Source organism: Arachis duranensis, chromosome 4 (genome assembly GCF_000817695.3).
Source record: "Arachis duranensis cultivar V14167 chromosome 4, aradu.V14167.gnm2.J7QH, whole genome shotgun sequence".
Lineage (NCBI taxonomy): Eukaryota > Viridiplantae > Streptophyta > Magnoliopsida > Fabales > Fabaceae > Arachis > Arachis duranensis.
In genome coordinates this window covers 4,778,671-4,794,712 of record NC_029775.3, presented here as the reverse complement: position 1 = coordinate 4,794,712, position 16,042 = coordinate 4,778,671, and the positions used below count along the sequence as shown (strand labels likewise).

The 16,042-nt window shown below is 35.2% G+C and overlaps 1 protein-coding gene across 1 annotated transcript; it reads left to right on the top strand.

Moving 5' to 3' along the window:
• Window positions 1–865: 865 nt before the first annotated feature.
• Window positions 866–4,293, top strand: LOC107482981 (aspartic proteinase A1). The gene is made up of 14 exons (XM_016103578.3): window positions 866–969; window positions 1,308–1,692; window positions 1,782–1,842; window positions 2,067–2,161; window positions 2,295–2,407; window positions 2,497–2,665; window positions 2,768–2,807; window positions 2,933–2,997; window positions 3,109–3,222; window positions 3,334–3,398; window positions 3,488–3,644; window positions 3,734–3,853; window positions 3,945–4,033; window positions 4,123–4,293. The coding sequence occupies exons 2-14, from the start codon at window positions 1,315–1,317 to the stop codon at window positions 4,205–4,207; spliced, it is 1,551 nt and encodes a 516-aa protein (XP_015959064.1). The 5' UTR covers window positions 866–969; window positions 1,308–1,314; the 3' UTR covers window positions 4,208–4,293.
• Window positions 4,294–16,042: the final 11,749 nt, after the last annotated feature.

Sequence of the window (16,042 nt, the reverse complement as noted above, 5' to 3'; positions counted from 1 at the left end):
CCTTACTGATCCACCCATCGCTTGAGATTGTCTTCTATACTTCGCTTCTCCAACGGTAATTACCTTCCCCCGTAATCTCCAGTGGTTCATTTCTGCAATCGCCTTGAGGGCGCCCCCTTTTGTCGTGTAACGAACAAAAGCAAACAGGTAAATCGATCCACTCTTTCGTTTCCGGGCAAGATATATGTCGTTAATTCTTCCTGTCCAACAAAACAAGTGATGTAATTCTCTCCTAGAGATATCATCCGGTAGGTTGTCCACGAATACAGAGAACGAAGAATTTTCCAAGCGATGATATGTATCCCTATTCCAAATTCTAAATTTTCCAAACGATGATATGTTTCCCTATTCCAAATTCTGGTATCCTTTGCTGTTGACTGTATTCCTAACGTACTCCCTCCCCTAGAGTACTCACCTCTCACAGCCTGTCTCTCCCTCATTATTCACACCCATCCAAAAAAAAACAAAACTAAATATATCTAAGTTTCTAAATTAGAACACAAACCCAAAAGATGTCAAATGTTTATACACAATAAAATGAAATAAAAAGTAAAATGGCAAGTACAGAATAGATATAAATCAATAAATAAATAGAAATGGTGAATGGTTATTTACTTAAAAAAGGGAAAAAAAAAAAAAGAAGTATGAGGNNNNTGAGGTGTGAAGGAAAGAAAGAAAGGGGGTGGCGAGTAGATTCACATTCGACTTTAAGGGCACGTAAGTCGCAAACGAAATTCAGTTATAGATCCCCAACGCGTCACGCCAAAACTCTACCGTTCCCTTTGCGATCAACGGCCCTGATTCACTCAATAAAGTGTAACGGTTGAGATTATTAGCTGACCTGAGCTGGCCCCACTCCTCACACGAACTGTGCCACCCCAACCTCACTTCCTTTTTTCTCTTCTTTAAATACTTCATCCGCTCTTGCTCTTCATTCATTCGTTCATTCCTTTCTTCCTCTCTTCATTGGTACGTAACTCCTTCGTTATTCTCCTTTTTGCGTTCTTACATTATTGCAGTTACATTCATTCTTATCGCTCTGGAATCAATTATGTTGATTTTATATTAACACACATTTGTTAGTTCTGTTTCCCATTGCATGCATCGTTATTATTGTATTTGCTAGTTTTGGGGGTTTATGCTGCTGATTTAATCAATGTTAGTAGTAAATAGCAAACACGCGCGTATGACAATAAGTTAGGGACTCACCACATGCGTTACATTGTTGATAGAGTTATGTATGAATGAATAAATTAATTGTACTATTCCATTGTTGATCGAATTTTCTGAACTTGGATCATGAATAGGGTTGAAATGGGAAACAACTCTAATATGGTTATGCTGGGTTCGGTTCTGTCAACCCTGTTGTTTTCTCTGGTTTCCTCTGCCGCCGGTGGTGAGGGGCTGCATAGGATTGGGCTCAAAAAGTTCAATAAGCTGGATGGCCATGACCGCTTGGCTGCACGCCTTGGCTTCACAGATGTTGAGTCCATGAGGTCCACCATTAAGAAGATGATACTCCAATACTACCTTGGAGCTCCCGGGGACGCCGATATTGTTGCGTTGAAGAATTACTTGGATGCTCAATACTATGGTGAAATAAGCATTGGTACCCCTCCCCAGAAGTTCACTGTTATTTTTGATACTGGTAGCTCTAATATGTGGGTTCCATCATCTAAATGTTACTTCTCGGTGAGGTTTCTTAGATGCTTACCATGTTATCTTATCATTGTTTCCCCGTTATGCTGGTTTGTTCATAGACATTTCCAATTATTGTGCAGGTTGCTTGCTACCTACATAACAAGTATAAGTCTAGCGAATCAAGTACATATAAGGAAAATGGTTTGTTACTTTGCTCTGATTGAGATTTGAAGTTTCTTTATGATAAATTCCATGATTTATGTTGCTTCGTAATTTTTTTTATGAGTTGTTTGGGGGCCTTTCTTACTTTGTCTGCACTTTACTTGATCAATACAAACAATTGAACGTTGATGGAGACTGCACATACACCAAGATGGTGTCCTTTCATTTTTCCTTTATAATTTACCTTTCTATATATTATTTAGGGACTTCTGCTGCTATTCAATATGGTACTGGATCAATTTCTGGATTCTTTAGCTATGATGATGTCAAAGTTGGTGTCATAACTGTAAAGAACCAGGTAAAATTGATTGTCAATCCCTTTTTATTTAATCTTTTCCTTCACCTCAAAGGATGAGGGTGTCAGTTAAATTGGCTTCTTTCATAATATATTGATAAATCAATTGACATAAATCATGTTTTGGTCCTATTAGGAATTCATTGAAGCAACTAAAGAGCCTGGAGTTACATTTGTAGCAGCTAAGTTTGATGGTTTGGTTGGACTTGGATTCCAAGAGATAGCAGTTGGAAAAGCTGTTCCACTGTGGTATCTGTCCACATCTAAACTTTTAATTGAATATTTTGCTAACATTTTTGTTTAATCTCTGTCATTTATGAGGCACTTTCTTGTCACAGGTACAATATGATTGAGCAGGGTCTTGTTAAGGATCCAGTATTTTCATTTTGGCTCAATCGTAATCCAAATGACGCTCAGGGTGGCGAGATTGTGTTTGGTGGTGTTGATCCTTCTCACTTTAAAGGTGAACATACATATGTGCCAGTGACAAAAAAGGGATATTGGCAGGTTAGTTATTTAAAACATTTGTTTATTATACTTATATGCTGCATATGTTAATTTTCTATTGCTCTTTGTTATATAATTATTTATTGAAAATTTTCTGTACAGTTTGACATGGGAGATGTTCTTATTGGTAGCAAACCCACTGGTATGTATAGACAACAACATATTAGAGCAAAATTCCCGATAATTTTTTTGATAGCTTGAACGTGATAGAATTTTCATGGTTTGTTCATTGGTGCTTACCCTGTCATATTGTTATTTGTTACCCAGGATATTGTGCAAAGGGCTGCTCAGCAATTGCAGACTCGGGGACTTCTTTGTTGGCTGGTCCAACGGTATGAATACAACACCTTTTGCTATGATTCCATAAGGAGCAAAGAATAATACATATTTTTTGGCCAAATGAAAAAGCTTCTACAAATTGAAAATTGTTCTTGTTCTTGTAGGCTATAATCACACAAATAAATCAAGCAATTGGAGGATCTGGAGTTGTAAGCCAACAATGCAAATCTGTCGTTGAACACTACGGACAAACAATATTGAACTTACTCTTGGTTGAAGTAAGTTCTTAACTCATTCTTGGTGAATTTGTTTCTCATGGTCATGGCCCATGAATGATTTAGTCGTTTTTAGAATGATTTATTTTTAATGGTTTTCACTTGAACCTGTAGGCAAATCCAAGGAAGATATGCTCTCAAATTGGACTATGCACCTTTGATGGAAGTCATGGTGTTAGGTTAGGAGTGCAAATATGTTAAACCTTTGATTTTTCTTATCTAATTTGAAAGCTTAAATTATTATGTTTAATATCTTACATACTTTCAGTATGGGGATCGAGAGCGTGGTCGACAGGAAAGAAAGAGAATTGTCTGGTGGATACGGGGATGCTACTTGTTCTGCATGTGAGATGGCTGTTGTTTGGATGCAGAACCAACTGAGTCAGAATCAGACACAAGATAAGATCATAGACTATGTCAATCAGGTGAGATAGTCTTTAAATTTTAGCTACTATGTAAATATGCCGCTTTCTCCTCTTCATTCTGGCCTTACTCATGAATGATGATATTGCAGCTTTGTGAGAAATTGCCTAGCCCAATGGGCCAATCATCTGTTGACTGTGAAAAGATCTCTTCAATGCCTGTTGTCTCCTTCACTATTGGTGGAAAAACTTTTGACCTTTCCCCACAGGATGTATAGTGTCCTCAAACCTTGATCATCTGCATTTTCAGTTTTTCACTATTGTTCTGTTTTTCTGAACCACTCTTGCAATTGTTATCTTCAGTACATACTCAAGGTGGGTGAAGGTCCTCAAGCCCAATGCATCAGTGGCTTTACTGCTTTGGATGTTCCTCCTCCACGTGGTCCTCTCTGGTACCACATTGAATTTCTTTTGATTCTGATTCATTTGATTTGATTCCTACGATTGGATTGTTACTTAATGAAATCTCTTGATAATGCAGGATCCTTGGAGATGTCTTCATGGGACGCTATCACACAGTCTTTGATTATGGAAAAAGTAGAGTTGGGTTTGCCCATGCTGCGTAGAGAATCTTCTTGTGTATGTATTGCATAATGGAAATTCATTGGAGGCCATTATCGCTAGTATCTTCTTTTTCGTAATGAACCTAGATTGTGCACCAGGCTTTTATTTATATGCAATATGATTGCTGGGGTTAAGGATGTAGATATGGCTATTGTGATTCCTTATTTTATTCCTTGTTTTAGTTTCGATCACAATATGCATGTGTCATGTGTCAGATGAGATGCTTCAAACTATGCATATGGGAAATGCATCGGAGTGTCCATCTAATATGTCAATGAGTGCTTAGATCAATTGTTACGAATAGTTTGTTTTTCTTTTAGGACATCTATCATACATAAATAAGAATCTGGATTTTCATTTTTTATGAGGGTTCCTATGTTACTGGTAGAATGACCCGTATAAAGAACAGTACATTATAAATCTAAGCATTAAAATATATGAAAGAGTATGTTACGAAAAAAAAAGTATCTAGTACTATTTGTAGCATTCATATCTTAATATTTAATTATCTAAATATGCTAAAACAATAATAAATTCACAAAAAAGAGAAAAATATTAAATAATCAGTAATTTTTTCTCACATTTATTTTGCATTTAGATTAATATTAACTAATTTTTTAAATTTTTAACCTAAAATTGTTAGTCTCTTAATATTTTTTAACAAAAAATAAATTCAATTGTGATACATTGTTAATATAAAAGTATAGCAACACATCAGCAAAAATAAATACTTTTTATATTAACAGTATAAATAGTCATCTAAAAAAAATTAAACTCATAATTAGATGATTCTGTAAAATATCAACATCAAAATTAAATTTATAAAAAAATACATCTATTAAATTAAGAAGTAACCATACCCCTTTATTTTTGGACGAAAGAAGTTATCTTACCTAAGGTCCTACCAAATTTTCAATCGAATTCAGTAACTTATCTAATATTACAAACTGGCCCAAAAGGATCACTGAAATAAGCCCCATATGTGCAACTAGGAAGGCCGACATTAAATCGATCAGGCTTAAATGTGGACCTCATTGAGTTTCAAACTCAAGTCCCTCTATGCTCTTAAAAGTATCAGTACTATTTCCAGGTCCAAGAAAAAAAGGGTATAAGTACTCTGTAACGCTGCTTTTGTTTTCCTAGATGAAGATCTTTGTGGGGCCTCTTTACCCCACCTGGTGAATGTAATTAAACATTGGGCCTATGGTCCCCAGCTTACTAAAAAAAAAAAAGAGAAAGAACTATGAACACTTAACGAAGAGCCTTGTTAATCACCTGACTAATAGTTTTGTATCTAACTTGTAGTCAATATAAAAGAAAAAAAATAAAAAATAAACTATCAAATGTGTTCTCTCTTCATTTTATAAAAGAAGAATAGAAAATTATTGAGTTTGTAGGGGAATTTGAATTTCTAATAGATACAAAATAATATGAAATTGAATATTATCCATAATAATACATTAACTATAACAAAGTTAATATGAAAAAATATCATGTGATTGCTTTATATAATATGATGTGAATTAATTTTTCTTTTTATTTTTTCAATGATGTTTCAATTATAATGCTACAGAAATATATCTAATATCATCTATACTATAATTTCAATGAACAAGAATAAAATCATCCTATGAAAATTCCCTACAAGTTCTTTCCTATTAAAACTCCTTGCAAACCTTATTTTACTCCCTAAGTTTGCTCTTAGCCTTCCTGTATTCTCACAATTCTCCACCTTGGTCACAATTTGAAAAACTCACTCAAATTTTGAACGAACAAATTGTAGTAGTCATATCCGGTTGCATCATCTTAACAATGACTGCTTACGTGCCCTTTACCAGGATCAAATGAAATATATTTCTTTTATTTGGCTTGTAATACTTAATATGGAATAATGTTGAGAAAATTCAAGCAATGTTGAAATTTGTTTCTCGACACTACTTTAGTCAATATGTCTGCTGGGTTTTCGTTTGTGTGTACCTTCACGAGAGAAATGTCACATTTCTCTGTAACATCACACACAAAGTGATACCTAACATCAATATGCTTGGTACGAGCATGATGAACCTGATTTTTAGCTAAATGAATTGTACTTTGACTATCACAACTAAGATTCACACAATCTTGCTTAAAATCCAAATCATTTAGAAGACCCCTTAACCACAAGCCTCCTTCACCCCTTCTGCTACTACCATGTACTCAGCTTCTGTAATAGATAGTGCCACTGTAACTTGTAACATCAATCGCCAACTAACCAAAGCATCATATATTTTATATACATAACTAGTTGTAGATCATCATCTGTCTAGAGCACCAGCATAATCTGAATTAACAAAATCACTAATTTGATATGATGATTTTTCATAAACCTGCTAACAAGACTGACTGCCTGTGAAATGTCTGGGCGTGTGCATACCATAGTGTACATTAGGGTGCCTACAACACTTGCGTAAGGTACATTGTCCATGTAAGCGTTATCTTCTGCTGTTGTAGGAGATTGTTTACCTGAGAGCTTGAAATGTGGAGCCAATGGAGTCACCACTGGCTTAGCATTTTTCATCCCAAACCTTTTGATAACCCGTTCAATGTAGCTTTTTGGCTCAGGAACAATTTTCGACTTGATCTCTCTCTTCTAATCTCTATGCCTAAAAGTTTCCTCGCAGCACCCAAATCTTTTGTTTCAAACTCTTCACCAAGTTAAAATTTTAACCTATCTATCTCCACTTTGCACTTAGAAACAATGAGCATATCATCCATATACAATAAAAGATAGATATAATCACCTCTAAGAAGCTTACGAATGTATACACAACAATCATAGTTTTGTTGTGTACACAACAATCAATCATAGTTACTTCTAAAAAAACTTTGTTTTAAAATAAAAAAATCAAATCCCTTGTACCACTGCTGAGGAGATTGTTTCAATCCATAAAGTGAATTTTTCAAGCGACAAACCTGACTTTTTTTACCCTCAACCTTGAAATCCTCAACTTGATACATGTAAATTTCTTCTTTTAAATCACTGTGTAAGAACGCTGTCTTCACATCTAATTATTCTAACTCAAAACTGCCCATGAGCTACAAGACTTAAAAGCATTTGAATGGAAGTGTGTTTCACCACAAGAGAAAATATCTCATTATAATCAACTCCTTCTTTCTGTGTGAATCCCTTGGCCACTAACCTAGCCTTGAATCTTGTACCATCCGATTTAGTAGGATCTTCTTTTTTTTATACACCCACTTACAACCAATAGCAGTCTTTCTCATGGGCAATGTGATTACCTCCTATGTCTTGTTTTTATGAAAAGACTGCATCTCTTCTTCCATAGCAACCAACCAGCTCTCACTATCTTTATCCTTAATAGCTTGTTTAAAGGTGATTGGCTCATCATCCTCCATCGAGAGTGTATACTCTACCAAATTTAATTGTCCATAATACCTCAGAGGCTTGTCTGACCCAAGCTTTTGTACGAGTTTGTAATTTCTCTTTGGCCTAGTAGATGCCAAAGAATTCTGCTGTTGCTGTTGTAGTATGATGCATGAGCATCTTTTCCATCTTTTCCTAGTGAATTCGCATTCAAATTGTTAAGTTTAATCAAGATTTAAATATCCTTTAGCCACTATGAATGCTACTTTGAGTTGTGTGTAATTCTGTTTATTTCAGGTAGCATTCGGATGGATTTGATGGAGTTTCTGTAGAAGAAGAGGAAGAAAGTAAATGATGCTGTCAACCCTGACCTCCTTACACTCAAACAAGAATAACTTGAGCTATAGAGATCCAATTGATGTGATTCTAGGGGCAATAGAAAGCCAACCTCCAGAGTTTCCAATGATATATAATAGTCTACACCTGTCATATAAAATTACTGCCTTAGTGGCGCCAAACTTAAGAAATCCCAAGTTTGGAGCCATGATCATCACAACGTCTTCCTTGCTTGCTGCCTTGGTGAAGCCAAACTTGAGATATCTTAAGTTTGGCGCCAACTAAAGGGGATTTGAAGAACGCATGCTGGCTTGCTGAAGCCAAACTTGAGGCGCCAGCAAGGAAAATTGAAGAATGCATCACGGGCTTGATGAAGCCAAACTTGAGAAACCTCAAGTTTGGCGCCAACCAAGAATGATTGAAGAATGCATCATGGATCAATTGAAGCCAAACTTGAGATTACTCAAGTTTGGCGCCAAATAAAGAAACTCCAAGGATTGTATATGGCCTCAATGAAGCCAAACTTGGAGGATCCAAGTTTGGTGCCACCCTTTGCAAATCAAGTGGTCCCCATTCGTCATTCTAGGCTTGCACAAGATGTATCAAATTAATTCTGATTAAACTTTATTTTATTTTTAAAATAGGAAAAGATATTATTTAGTTTTAGGAAATATAATTTACATTAATTAGGATTAAATATAAAAGGGAACAGTTTCAGCCCTTTGGGCTCATCTCATCTCTGATCTCTTACCTCATTCCGCACTTTACAGTTTTTTTTTGAATCCTAGTTTTCTCTCGGAATCATGAGCAACTAAACCTCCACTATAAAGTTAGGAGCTCTATCTATTGTATGGATTGATACTTTTATTTTTCTATTTTAATTCATGTACTGATTTCTATTTCAAGAATTATTTTCGTTCTTTATCTTATGAATTTGGGTGAAACAAAAGTATGACCCTTGTTTTAATTGCGTTCTTGTATAACTTAGAAAAGCTCTTTACTTGAACAATAGCTTGAAAATAATTTCTCCTAAATTTTTAATTATCTAGACTTAACGGGATACGTGACATATAATCTTCTTATATTTGGGTAATTAAGGTTTTTGTGGCATATAAATTAGAATTGAACTTCACCCTCTAATTGGAATTAAGTGACCAAGGAATTGGCGGTTGATAAATGTTAGAGAATACTAAAAAGGTCTAAAGAATTAGGGTTTAGTCACATATAGTTTGCCATAAATTGAATCTTGTATGATTAAAATAGTTGATAAGAAAAGTCAATCCGAAAGATAGATATCCCTGAAACCTTAACTATTTTCTCCCATATTATTCACACTAGTTTACTGCTTGCTTTATTGATTCTCTAAATTACTGTTTGATGCATTTGAAATCCCAAAACATCATTTTCTGTTTGTCTAACTAATTGAATCATTTAATTATTGTTGCTTGATCTATCAATCCTCGTGGGATCGACCCTCACTCACCTGAGGTATTACTTGGTACGACCCGATGCACTTGCCATTTAGTTTGTGGTTATAAATTCCGCACCAAGTTTTTGGCGTCGTTGCTGAGGATTGACTGTGATTGACAACTACTGGTTGTTTGATTTCTTAGATTAGGCGTTTTTGCTTTAATTTCATTTAACTTATTTTTCTAATATATATATATATTGATTTATTTTATTTAAATTTTTTCGCTTAATTTCTGAAATTAAGTTTGATGTCTCCTTAGTTGTTTTATTCTTCCTAGTTATTTGACTTATTGAGTTTGAATTTTATACTCCTTTTTATTTATTAGTTATTTTATTTATTTTTTAATTATTCAGTTTATTTTCTTTTTTATTTTTTATTTATTTTTGTTTTCTTTTATATTTTATTTTATTTTTATTTTTTTTTATTTTTCTTTATGTTCTTTCTTCTTTACTTGCTTGTTTACCACATGGTGCGTTTAATTCTGTTTGGTATTTTGTGCTAAGAAAAAATAATGGAGAGAGATCACATGGGTTACTACTCACACCCAAGGAGTGATTCATATTATTATGGATGGAAGAACTACCCGAATTTTGGTTGCCAAAGTCAAAACCAAAGGAATTTCAGTGCTCCATGTTCCAACTATCAAGAACTACCATTTCCATATACATACCAAGAACCATCCTCCTCTTTTTACTCATATCAAGAGCCAGAATCTCCTTATTCATATCAAGAACGATCAGCTCTTGAACTTCTCATGAAAGAATACATACATGATATAAGGATGAGTGTAAAAAATATAGAGAAATATGTTGAGTTGATTATCAAGCCCCAGGAAGAGGAACAAACAAATTCCTTCCCAAGAGATACAATGCAAGATCCTATAGAAAAAAGTGAGGAAATCAATCAAAGGAGTTCATACTCCAATGAAATAGATAACTCTCCACCCCCACACATGGAAGAAGAGAAAGATACACAAACAAAGAAGGAAGATGCACAAACAAAGGAGGTTGTAAGAGATGAAAACAATTATGGAAATCTACACTCCAATGAAGCAGAGAGTGGCATAGAAGGTGAGTTTATTGAACCACCAATTCAAGAAGTTCTTGATGAAGGGTACACTCCAACCATTACACAACACCCAAATTTTGAAATCAAAGAAGTGAAGGCAATAAAGGAAAGCACAAAAAAGGGGATTGTGACCAAGAAACAAAAGACAATATCCATGAAAAAGAGAAGGTCAACAACAAGCAATCCAACCTCTATCCCCAACAAGCAAGGTGAATCAAACTAATAACAATAAAATAAAGCTTGTTAGGAGAAATTCAAGTCCAAGGGCACTCATTTTCACCTCTCCCCCCTTGAAGACATTTCTTTTAACCAACTGGAAAAAGAGGAAGAAAATTCAAAAATCAAGTGTCAAGCTAGTGACATTAAAAGATTGCTTTCTTAGCTCTTTCATCAAGTTTATTGTCTTTGACATTATAATAAGCCGTGCATCCAAAGACTTTGAGTTTCTCGTAATCTGCATGTTCTCCTTACCACACCTTATAAGGTGTTTCTCCATCTAAAAAAGAATGTGAAGATTGATTCACTATGTAGCACACTGTAGCAACTGACTCAGCCCACCATTCTCTGCCTATCCCAGAATTAGAGTGCATACACCTTGCCTTCTCTCAAGTAGTGTACGATTTAGTCTTTTTGCAACTCCATTCTGTTGTGGTGTGTCTCTAATGCTGTGTTTGTTTCTAAGAAGAGGACAAGACAAGGCACTGAGAACAAGACATAAAGGATAGAGACACAAAATTTTGTGTTCTTGTATTCTGTTTGGTGATAAACTAAAACAAATTATGAAAATTCAATTTATTCTCATTTTTTTGTTTACAAAATTTTAGAAGCAAAATATAATAATAAAAAAATATAATTGTAAAAAATTAACAAGAATAATGAAAAAAAAAGTTATGTCATTTGTTATTGTCTCTCTGTCCTTTCTGTCAGGATGGACACAAAATACACTAATTCAGTGTCCTTGGACACAATGTCTCTGTCCATGTCTCATCTGTCAAACACAATTTTGTGTCTCCGTGTTCCTATTTCAGTGTCCTATCCCTGAAAATAAACGCAACATAATTGTCCAGTGTCTCACAATCACTTCCTGATCACAAAACTCCTTGAAAGCTCTATCCGTATACTCTGTGTCATTATCAAATTGCAGATTTTTTAGCTTCCCACATGTTCTATTTTCAACCATTGCTCTCCACCGCTTAATAGTGTCGAATACCTCATTCTCATGCTTGAGGAAGTAAACCCAAGCATACCTTGAATAATCATTAACAAACGTAACAAAGTACCTAGAACCACCCTTGGAAGTAACTTTAGCCGGACCCCAAATATCAATATGCACGTAGTCTAACAACCCCCTGCTTTTGTGTTTGCTTGTAGAAAATTTCACCCTGTGTGCCTTTTCATATACAGAGTGTTCACAAAACTCAATTTGTGGTTTCTTCATATTTTTCAACAAACCTTTTCCACTAAGCAATGAGAGACCTTTTTCCGACATATGCTCAAGCCGCATGTGTCAAATTCTCATGCAGTCTGTTTGGTCTTTACTTCCACCAATTCTAACTGCTAGCTCAATTGTAACAGTTGTACCCAAAAGAGGATAGAGATTACCATGACGAACCCCCTTCATCATTACTAAAGAACCACGAACAACTTTTAAAATCCCATTTTCAGCAACAATTTTTGCAACCACTTTTCTCTAACAAACTTATAGAGATCAGATATTTTCGCAAGTCAGGAATATGCTTCACATTCTTCAATGTTCTTACAACTCCATCATGCATCTTGATTCTTAAAGTACCTACCCCTACAGTTTTGCAAGCATGATTGTTGTCCATCAAAACTGTGCCGCCATTAGTGCTTTGATAGGTAGTAGACCACTTTCTATTTGGACATATATAGTGAGAAGCTCCAGATAGGTGTGTGCATGGCCCGAGTCGGCTCGAAGATCCGGCCCTATAAACCCTGTAAAATTAGAAAATAATTGGTCAATAAATTAAATTTTAATAAGGAATATTAAAAATGTGAATCTAATATTAAAATAAGATAGAACTCGTTAAAACGAGAATTTCGACACTAATCTTAAAAGATTTGGCCCAAGATTGGGCCAAACGAGCCGAATTGGGCAAATTGGACCCATAATGGGCCCAAGGCCCAACTCACTCAGCCTAAACATACTTAAGGAAGCTCTCCTTCCTTCCTCCTTCAGCATGTACGCTGAAAACAATTAGAAAGAAGGGATGAACACTCTCAATAACCATACCCTCACTCAAATCTTTGATTCCACCTAACCTTTGATTCGGAGCTCTGATCGCCGCACCGTTTGTGGCCACACGTCTGCAGTGATGACTCTACAAAGCCCGATACCTTTCAAGGTGAGGAAAATATAATCTCATCTCCTATTCTCTCTTCTTCAATTCGGTAATACTAGGGTTTTGGGTGTTAAGATTTTGGTTAAATTGATGTTATAGAATCAAATTGAGTTGAGGAATGAGTGGACTTTGGTTCGATTGAGGCACATACAAGGTAAGGTTCATAAACCCTAGCCAATTTCGGTTATAGTATGTTAAATGTGAATTTTGAGTATGTATGGTGATGTATGTGAAATTAGGTGTATAAGTGTGTATGTTGGAGCTTGAATTGTGGGCATTTGGAGGCCTGGTGGTGATTGGAACTAAGACTTTGGTTGGTTTCTCAAGCTTAAGGGGCTATGTGTGTGCGAATTGAGTGGCTGCCTTGGACCAAACGTGGTGATCGGCCAAGGTATGGTTTAAGTTTCGTGCATTTAATATGTAATGCCCTGTGAAAACTTAGGCTAGATGACTATAGGATAAGCTGGAATGTTTGTTTACGCTAATGATAGTGGCTTTGATGAAAATTGATAAATTGTGATGACTTATTATGGATAATTGTATGTTGTTGAACGTTTGATGTTGGGTTATTGAGAGAAGAAAGTGAATTAAATTGTGAAGGTTGATTGCTGGAGTTGAAGCGTGATATTTATAAAGAAGTTTGACTTGATTAAGAAGGTTGAGGTAATGGTTAGAATTATGAATAATGGGTAATTGTTAGATGTAATTTCTGATTGGAGGTGATGAGTTAATAAGATTGTTGTTGTTGCTGAAATTCTGTTGATTGGTTGGTTTATTATTGTTAAAAGAAGCAGAATTTTAATGCTTTGAAGTGAGCTTGTATGATATAAATCATGGTGATTTCTGATAGGTACATGGAACTGAAGTTTTGGGATAGGGTTGTGATATAATTTAAGTAGATAAGGTGATGAATAAGAAGAATGGTGGATTAGTATAAGTTGGAAACCTAGAGGATTAAATTTGGTTAGTGAAATTGAGAAGTCTTGCTGCATACATTTCTAAACTGTTTGAACAACAACTTAAAACGAAAACTGGGAATAATATGGGCATGATTTTCAAACCAACCAATTTTCCTAACAAATTACTATAAGTCAATATTACCCCATAAAAATTTCATGGAATTTGGCCAAGTGGTTTGGAAGATATGAATTTTTTAAGTTTAGTGGTTGCTGCAGAATTTTCTGGTTTTCTAGTTCTGCAGTACCAACTTCCAGACACTATAACTTTTGATTTAAATAGAATTTTGAGTTGCTTCCAAATGAATTTTGAATATCTATGAGTCTACTTTAATTGAGTACCAATTTCATGTCCATAGCTACTTTGTAGAGTTAGTTATGTCTCTTGGAACTTGGGCTGTTCGCATATAATTTAGAACCAATTACTAGAAATAGGGCATCAATTCCTATTGATATTTAATTAACCAAACAAAGTGCTATGAACCTGAAACTTGTTTTTCCTGAAACTTAGGGGTGTAAAGTGTATCCTCACCAAAATCTAGGAGTAACTGATTAGAATTGAATTTATTATAGATTTTACAAAAACAGAGCTACTTGCTGTATTTTTTTTTAATCTTCTTAAGTGCAGCAGCGGATTTTTATTGAATTTGTTATCAAATTCAATTCTAATTCAAAGGTGGTAAAACTTTGATTTAGATCCAAAGGGTATGTCCAAATTTGACTGTATGCATGAAGGTAGGTAAGAAAGTGTGTAACTAATAGTTGGAGAAGATAGTATTTGATTTGATAAGATGAAAGAAGAGAGTAATGTAAGAAATTGAGACTTGATGATATTAATTAGTCAAGAATAATAAAAATGTATGATCAATGAGTTGAGTGAAGTAGAGAATGATGAGATTGAGGCATGAATTAATATCGAGAATGAAAATGATAATTATGAGAAATTATTGAATATATTGAGTTTGGGGCATTGCCCCCATGTGAGCCGGGATTTTTTTCCATAGTTACTATTAAGCTTGGGGTGTTGTTTCCCCCATGTCAGCCTGGGATTCGTCCCAGGGATAACATTCAGCTTGGGGTATAGCCTTTCCCATGTCAGCTTGAGGCGTTGTCTCTTCTCCCCATGTCAGCTTGGGATTCGTCCCATGGATATTATTGAGCTTGGGGCATTCTTTCCCCATGTCAGCTTGGGAATTTTTTCCATGGTGTATTTTTGAGCTTGAGAACATGTCGGGATGACTACGTAACCGACAGTTGATATCAACAATTATAGGACAGGCATGCATCATGTGCATATTGTTTAAATTGCTTGCTTGTGAATTACTTGGGATTGCCTAATTGATTATAACATGCTAATTGTCATAATTGATATCTGTATTATCTGCATTCTACATGTGCTTGTTTTATCTGCTTATTTGTCTTTGTAATTACCGGAGATGGAGAAAAGGCGGAGAGATCGGGAATTCTAGTTAAGTTTCAGTTAGATTTAAGAAATTGACTTAGTTTAGAAAGCCTTAGAGAACCACCCTGATTTAAGGTTTCTATTTAGTTCTTTAAGTTTTATAATATGAGTGTCGGCGTTCTAGGACTACCTCTGGTATTCCCAAGACCTTATATATTATATGCGTAACACCTTTACCATGCTGAGAACCTCCGATTCTCATCCCATACTGTGTTGTTGTTTTCAGATGCAGGTCGAGAGGCTCCTCGCTAGGCGTCTGGATTCCTGAAGCAGAGTAGTTCATGGGATATTTTGGTTTGACAGCTTATGTATATATGTACTTAGTTACTTAGCTTTCTCTCCAAGAAACTTGATTATATTGTTCCTCATAGAGGTTACAGAAGAGTTGAGACTTTATTTCTGTATTTTGGGTATTTTGGGATACTTGTATATATATGTAAATATTCTCTGGCCAGTCTTAGTTTCGCAGGCTGAGTCAAGAGCTAGTTCACTGTATTCTTGACTCTCTTTCTTCTGCTTATTTATATCTACAACCTTTAGGTTTCTTAACACGCAAGTAATTCCGTTTTCTAAGTGTTACACTTTTTATTTTGCAACTTTTGTTTTACCCGTTTTTTCAAGGCTCCTAGTTAAGTATCTTTTTTCCTATTATTATATATATATTTTTATGATTAAAGGTCGTAATACCTTACTATCACAGTCTTATGACTTAAGCATAAGATTAAGTATGGTAGGGTGTTATAGGCCCGGCTCCGAACATTTTAGGGGCTAATTTGGTGTGATATTACCAGGTCTTGGGCCGGATAAGGGTCTAAAA